Raw genomic sequence first — 8,242 nt, forward strand, 5'->3', positions numbered from 1 at the left:
TTCGGACTAATCTAATCAAACTCAGTTAGTAATCGCTGGTGGCAGATTGTTTTACCCATCGCGAGTGCGGGAATCGTGTTCAGTCCGCCGCAAACCCTACCGAACAATCGTGCGACGACGGATGTGTTGTGTTTTGTGTTTTGCGTCGCGATTCGCAGCAATTTGAGGAATTTGAAATCAACCACTGTAGTGCGTCCGAACGGGGGGCAGTGTTGGTGAGCTTGTTTGCTGTGTTGCATTAAGCTGCGTTAAGCGGTAGTGGCCAAGCCCTGGAAAAATCGTGTGTGGAGAAAATTGAGACACCCCCTCCGCCCTCTACGCCTAGCGGCAACCACAGCACCGTTTTGTTCATAGTGTACATACCTGGGAAACTGATCGAGAGAGAAAGAAGTGAAAGATACTGTGCAAAAGTCATCACCGTGGGGAAAACGTGAGTAAGACTCACGTACTACTAGTACATATCCCCTGTAACTAGTAAACAGCTAACGAGCGAAGCAAAAACAAAATCGCTGGCCATCGTGTATAGGTAATTGCGATGTTTTTTTTCGTGTTGCAGTAGTAGCAGCAGCAGCAGCAGCTAAAGCAGAAAAAGTGGCTGACGGCGGCAAACGACGACAGTGTTTATTATCATTAGAAGCGATTTTCGTTTATGAATGATTTTGTAACCGGGGGAGTTTCTCCAGAGTTGTAGCAGTAGCGGCAGCAGCAGCAGCAGCGAGCAAGATCTGGACATTTGTGGGGCATTTACCGGCTGGGGTGGCAGTTGAGAAACGCATCACGCGCGCGTTTGTGTGTGCGTGTATGTGGAGTTGTGTTGTAATCACCTGAAGTGGCTTGAAGCCACTGTTTTACTAACTTCGGAGTGTTAGGCTGAACATAGATTGGATGTAGGATTGTTAGGATTAAAATTGAGATTTTAATGAAGTTTTGTTAGTAGGACACATTTTTGAAAAATTGTGTGCAGCGTCATTCTTAAATATTTAAAAGTTGTATAGAATTTTGTAGTATTCTGGAAATCAGCATTGCATATATTGACTGCATGTTACAAAAATAATTAGTTAATACATACGACCTTTAAGAATATAAATGAGTCCTTACAAATAATTCAATACTTCATTGAGTATATCACTAAAGAAACTATTTTTGAAAGGTAGATTTTCTACTATGTTTATATAATCTACAAACTATACGGGTAACATACTGAAATCTATGTGAGGTTCAGGTATTGCTCTACCATTTCAACTTAATTTTGTACAATGCCCTAATAATTTTGCAAGAAGTGGGTTATGAAATCAACACCTTACGCTTTCAACAGAAACACCAGGAAATCTCTAACCAGTTCACAGAAAATGCGCCTGTATGAATAAAGTATCCTTGCTTCTATGTGTTTTGTCAACCTCATCTCACGAATAATCTTTGTAGGGTTCATTGTTTATTACTACACGCTAGATACAGGTTGTTCAGAAAATTTGTTTGGGGGTTCTCCTCTGGTAACTCCATGTCCAAATACTTGAAACTTGTACTTCATGAGTCGACGAAATTAATCTGTTATTTATTCAATCACTCGTCAATCTCGTACCTCATGACAGTCTCTTCCAATCACACCATACCGTTTTTTCTGCTTCCCTTTTGGAAGGCCAAAAGGCCTCTACCACTACTCTTTAGCCAACACCAATAATACCCACTATGTTCACGAATGCAATCAGTGTGTGACTGAATAACACAATCTAGAAAGTTGACCCATCGGCTATTTCGATCCTGCATTTTGATCTATCCTGCGCGTTGTATAAATCAGATTTTTTTAAAAAGCCATGCTCTACCATTACAAGCATACATATATATATCGATTAGTTATTTAAAGCACTACACGTGATCAAGATTTTTGAAAACAAATAATTTCATGAATGGAGGTTTGTTACTTTCGACTCCAGAAGTTTGTTCTCGATTTTCGTAAACGGGTCACTGTGCGAAATTGAGATTTTTTTTAATCAATTTTGCACAGGTTTTATAATATACAAAGTTAACCCAAATTCTCTCTGGAGGTGCCCTATGCTTGCGGATGAGCCCTGCTTTGAGACTTTTCTAGCATCTGAACCGTACACTGAAAATAAGGTACACTCAGGTTTTTTTTACGCGGGGGATACAGACCGCGTAAATTTCAAAATCCGCGTAAATGAAAACCGCGTAAATTTCAAAATCCGCGTAAATGAAAACCGCGTAAATTTCAAAAACCGCGTAAATGAAAACCGCGTAAATTTCAAAATCCGCGTAAATGAAAACCGCGTAAATTTCAAAATCCGCGTAAATGAAAACCGCGTAAATTTCAAAATCCGCGTAAATGAAAACCGCGTAAATTTCAAAATCCGCGTAAATGAAAACCGCGTAAATTTCAAAATCCGCGTAAATGAAAACCGCGTAAATTTCAAAATCCGCGTAAATGAAGACCACTTAAATTTAAGAATCCGCAATACAGGGAACCTCATTGATGGATACCGCGTAAATTTCAAAAACCGCGCAAATGAAAAGCGCGTAAATTTCAAAATCCGCGTAAATGAAAACCGCGTAAATTTCAAAATCCGCGTAAATGAAAACCGCGTAAATTTCAAAAACCGCGTAAATGAAAACCGCGTAAATTTCAAAATCCGCGTAAATGAAAACCGCGTAAATTTCAAAATCCGCGTAAATGAAAACCGCGTAAATTTCAAAATCCGCGTAAATGAAAACCGCGTAAATTTCAAAATCCGCGTAAATGAAAACCGCGTAAATTTCAAAATCCGCGTAAATGAAAACCGCGTAAATTTCAAAATCCGCGTAAATGAAGACCACTTAAATTTAAGAATCCGCAATACAGGGAACCTCATTGATGGATACCGCGTAAATTTCAAAAACCGCGCAAATGAAAAGCGCGTAAATTTCAAAATCCGCGTAAATGAAAACCGCGTAAATTTCGAAATCCGCATAAATGAAAACCGCGTAAATTTCAAAATCCGCGTAAAAAAAAACCGCGTAAAAACCGCGCAAAAAAAAACCGCGTAAAAAAAAACTTGAGTGTATTAGATTCACGGTCCACGAGATCATCCAAGCACACACGAGAATATACAAATGGACGGACTGTTACAAATTCGAATCTAAAAACGCTAAAGCCCTTCGCGATGATACACGATGACGAACATGCAATCGCGATTATACACGCACAACTATGCCAAGATTTCGCAAACACAAAAACGGCCCAATGATTTAGTAAACACAATAGCACTGATAAACTGATTAACGCGGTCTCAAGCTCGCACATATAAATGCTCATTCCCACGCAATCATACACTACGATACAATTGGCCATCGGCAGTGTTTTAGTGGGTGACATTTCCCGCCTAGTTTGCAGTTGTAGTAAGTGATTCCCATTTCTACGGCTCCAGTAGGACAACACTAAAGGAAAGGTTTTCTTCGCGTACTTTTTAAAACGCAGAAATGGTTTTTTAGCAATTTCGTATGCATATTTCCAAAAAAGGGATATTTGAGATGCTAGGGATCTAAAAATCAATGAATGCTGTCATCAGTGCATCAGGAATAAGGAAATGTATTACCTCCTTTTACATTTTTGTTCATTCCCATTCCATTAAATTTTCTTTCTGTTTTGATTTTATAGTTTTGTCTTTCAATTTTGGCTATTTTTCCATTTTCATTTAATATTTTTCATTCATTCCATAGATATTTTCATTTAATATGTTTTACATTTCATGAATTTTTCGTTTTTTTTTTTGTTTTCCATTGTTCTCACATTGTTTTTAATTTTTCATTTTCAATACACTCTTTTAATTGTTTTGTGCCTTTTGACATTTTTATGCACTTGCTATCACGATTTTTGATATTTTGTCAATTCTATAAACCTTTTCCTTTTATTTTCATATTTCACATTTTTATTTGTTTCAATTTAAACGTACATTTAAATTTCATTTTTTTTTTGTATTACTGGTCGCCATGCTATTTTTTAATCAATTGCATTGCAACTTGGTTTATACTGTAATGTTTGTGCCGGTTACTTTCACGTGTTAATTTTGTCTATTTTTTTCGTTCTCAGCGTCTTCGCGAATACCTTTTTTTTCTTTTTTGTGCTGATATTTTTTTTTTGTACGCTGAGAACTGATGTGTCCACTACCAGGGGGCTCTCTTTGCGAGCCTTTTGGTGTGGGGGTGAGAGGCGGGCTATTAAAAAAAAAAACTTCGTTTCATCAGTATCTTGCAACGACTTCTGGTGTCAAGTTGCTTCCAGATACTGACTTGACGAAATGTTTTTGTGCCATTCATGCGCAAAAATGGCTTTTGCAAAAAAAATTCCCAAGGAAGGAATATTGCATTTCATTTTTCTTGATGATTCAGTTCCTTTTTCTCGTTAGGCAGGCTGAAGTACATTGTTTTTTTCTTTTATCCTACCTTTACATTTGTTTCGCTTTGATTTATTTCAACATTCACCGAATTTTCCTATTCATTACGCTAGGCCACCTTTTCTCATTTGAATATTTTCTCTCTTTACTTATTTATTTCCAGAGTTCATTTCGTTATTTTTTAACTAATTTGTTGCTCTTCTACTCTATTTTTTTTGCCCATGCATTTCCTATTTCTTTTGACAAACTTTCGTTTTTTTAACTTTTTTTTGTTCCATTTTTTTATTTTCATTTTTTATTTGTCACGGCTCAATACATTGGCTTAACAGAGCCTTCGATCTTGTACTGTTTGCAGTGTGTAAATGGCAATAACTAAATCGAATTTAGCTATATTTCCATCGGATCCTGTGTACGCGATTTGATACTACGTGTAAAAATCTTTCTCGGTAGAGATCTATTAGCTGCGTCGTTATTTTGTACACTTTCTCCCGGTTTATCGTTTTCTTCCGTGCATTCGTCACTATTGCTGTTATGTAGGTTTCCACGATTAACTGGTTTGGATTGTTTACGGGTCACGATCGTCCATACGTGTTTTTTTGTCATTTACTTTATTGTCGGCGGTACTGGCTATTGATTTGGAGGTACTAGACGCATCACAATGATCGGACACGCTCTACGCAGGTTCTGTTGTTTTAGCATTCCTTGGTCCTTGAGCAACAACTGCGGTTGTTTGTAATTTAACTAATGTAATTTAGGCTGTTGTTGCAGCATGGATCCCGACAGAATGTGGAACGATACAAACAGATGCGGAGGCAGTAGACACGCCTCTTCCGGGAGAAAAAAACGCCGCCTGGAAGAAGCGGAGTGCGATGAAATGGAACTGCTGTGCCGTTCTCAAGATACACGAAAGTTCTACCAGAAGCTTAACGCATCTCGCAAAGGCTTCGTGTCGCAAGCCGGAATATGTAGGGATAAGGACGGGAGCCTGCTGACGGACAACCATGAGGTGATCGAAAGGTGGAAGCAGCACTTCGACGAGCACCTGAACGGCGAGAAGAATATGGGTACAGATGACCAAGGCAACGGAGGATTTGACTACGTCAGTGCAGTTGAGGACGGGAATGAACCAACTCCCACGTTGAGGGAAGTTAAGGATGCCATCCAACAGCTCAAGAACAACAAAGCAGCTGGCAAAGATGGTATCGCAGCAGAACTCATCAAGTCGGGCCCGAAAAAGTTGGTCACCTGTCTGCACCGGTTAGTAGTCAGGATCTGGGAAATAGAACAGCTACCGGAGGAGTGGAAAGAACGGGTGATCTGACCCATTCACAAGAAATTGCGACCATTTGGAGTGTGAGAACTTCCGAGCGATCACCATTTTGAATGCCGCCTAGAAAGGTGCTATCCCAGATCATCTTCCGTCGTCTATCACCTAAAGTGAGTTCGTGGGAAGTTATCAAGCCGGCTTCATCGATGGCCGGTCGACAACGGACACGACTGATCAAAGCAACGATGGACGGTGTACAAAACAGCGTAAGGATTTCGGGTGAACTTTCCAGTCCATTCGAATCTCGACGGGGACTGAGACAAGGTGATGGACTCTCGTGTCTACTATTCAACATCGGTCTGGAAGGTGTGAGACGACGAGCCGGGCTTAACAGCCGGGGCACGATCTTCACGAAATCCGGCCAATTTGTATGCTTCGCGGACGACATGGACATTATCGCCCGAACATTTGGAACGGTGGCAGACCTGAACACCCGCCTGAAACGCGAAGCAGCGAAGGTTGGACTGGTAGGAAATGCGTCCAAAACAAAGTATATGCTGGTATGCGGAACCGAAAACGACAGGATCCGGCTAGGAAACCGCGCTACGATCGACGGGGATACCTTCGTGGAGGTAGTGGAGGATTTTGTCTACCTAGGATCCTTATTAAAAGCTGACAATAACGTGAGCCGTGAAATCCGAAGACGCATCATCAGTGGAAGTCGGGCCTACTATGGGCTCCAGAAGAAACTGCGGTCAAGAAAGATTCACCCCCGCACCAAATGCACCATGTACAAAACGCTTATAAGACCGGTGGTTCTCTACGGGCACGAGACTTGGACCATGCTCGAGGAGGACCTGCAAGCGCTAGGAGTTTTCGAGCGACGGGTGCTAAGGACGATCTTCGTCGGTATGCAGAAGAGCGGTGTGTGGCGGCGAAGGATGAACCACGAGCTCGCTGCACTCTATGGCGAACCCAGTATCCAAAAGGTGGACAAAGCTGGAAGGATACGGTGGGCAGGGCATGTTGCAAGAATGCCGGACAACAATCCTGCAAAGATGGTGTTCGCTAATGATCCGGTTGGTACAAGAAGGCGAGGAGCGCAGAGAGCACGATGGGCGGACCAGGTGCCGACGACATTGACATAATGGCACGGAACTTTGAGGCGATGTCGGAAACGTAAATCAGACTGAAAGCTGAATCCAGCAGGATTGGACTTGCCATCAACGTTTCGAGGACAAAATACATGAGAGGAAGAGGTTCTAGAGACAACAATGTGAATCTCACATCCCGAGTTCGGACGAATTCGCACTGGTAAGCGCCGACAATGATACCAGCAGAGAAATTCAGAACCGGAACTAGGCGGGAAATCGTGCCTACTTTGGACTCCGGTGGACGCTTCGGTCGAACAAAATTCGCCGCCGCACGAAGTTGATTATCTACAAGACGCTGATTAGACCGGTGGTCCTCTACGGCAACGAGACCTGGACTATGCTCGTGGAGGACCGACCAACGCGCCCTTGGAGTTTTCGGACGAAAGCTGTTGCATACCAGATGAAAGACGGAACGTGGCGCAGGCGAATAAACCATGAGTTGCATCAGCTGCTAGAAGAATCATACATCGCGCACATGCCGCAAAAATAGGACGTTTGCGGTGGGCTGGACACATTGTAAAAATGTCGGACGATGACCCGATGAAGATGGTTCTTGAGGGCGACCCTACAGGAACAAGAAGACGGGGCACACAGCGAACACGGTGGATCGACCAGACAGAGAACGACCTGCGGACCCTTGGAAGACTACGAGGCTGGCGACAAGCAGCAATGGACCGAGTGTAGTGGAGGCGGCTTCGGCATACAGTAAGAGACAACAAGGCTCTAGCCTGAACGTGTTTGTGTTTTATCTGGAGAACTCTTTCTGTCTTCTAGAATCTGAGCTGCGCACTGAAAATTTAAAATGAGATTCACGGTACGCGCGATCACTCAAGGCTACAAAATCGGATTTATGCACGCAAAATCACATACATGCTAGCACACGCAACATGCAAAAGCCCACACGATTGAACTTGTTCACATGCAAACGCTCGTGGCCCTCGCGATAATACACAAAGACGAACATGTAATCACAATCATTTACCAGGATTTTGAAAGCAAAATTGCCCCGATGATTTAGTGAACGCTACTGCACTAATGATCTGATCAATGCGGTCTCAGACATGAACAAATAAACGCTAATGCCTACGCGATCGTTACAACCCTTAGCCCGCACATCTCAACTGTATGCTCAATATCACTCAGAACAACAGGCCCGCGGTAATTGGCCTTAAGTAGTGTTTTAGTGGGTGACATTTCCCGTCTCGCCTGCAATTGTAGTGAGTGATTCTGACGGGGGAACCCTTCCGAGACCCTGGCCTATTAGGAAAACTCTCGAAGACCTTTTTTATATACTTTCATTTTAACATTTTTTACCTTTTGTTAATTTCTTCCATTTTTTATTGATTCGTTGTGAACATTATGTATTTCTATTCCATATTTTTTCTCATATATTTTTATTTTGTTTTGTTTGGCTTTGTATATTTGTTGTATTTGTAACT

General features: G+C 41.9%; 1 protein-coding gene across 1 annotated transcript; it reads left to right on the top strand.

Annotated features, from left to right (window-relative positions):
• The first annotated feature begins 5,197 nt into the window (after positions 1-5,197).
• On the top strand, positions 5,198-6,185 carry LOC131695048 (uncharacterized). The gene has a single exon (XM_058983575.1). The coding sequence runs from the start codon at positions 5,257-5,259 to the stop codon at positions 5,701-5,703; it is 447 nt and encodes a 148-aa protein (XP_058839558.1). The 5' UTR covers positions 5,198-5,256; the 3' UTR covers positions 5,704-6,185.
• The last annotated feature ends 2,057 nt before the right edge of the window (positions 6,186-8,242 follow it).

Source organism: Topomyia yanbarensis, unplaced genomic scaffold (genome assembly GCF_030247195.1).
Source record: "Topomyia yanbarensis strain Yona2022 unplaced genomic scaffold, ASM3024719v1 HiC_scaffold_255, whole genome shotgun sequence".
Taxonomy (NCBI): Eukaryota; Metazoa; Arthropoda; class Insecta; order Diptera; family Culicidae; genus Topomyia; species Topomyia yanbarensis.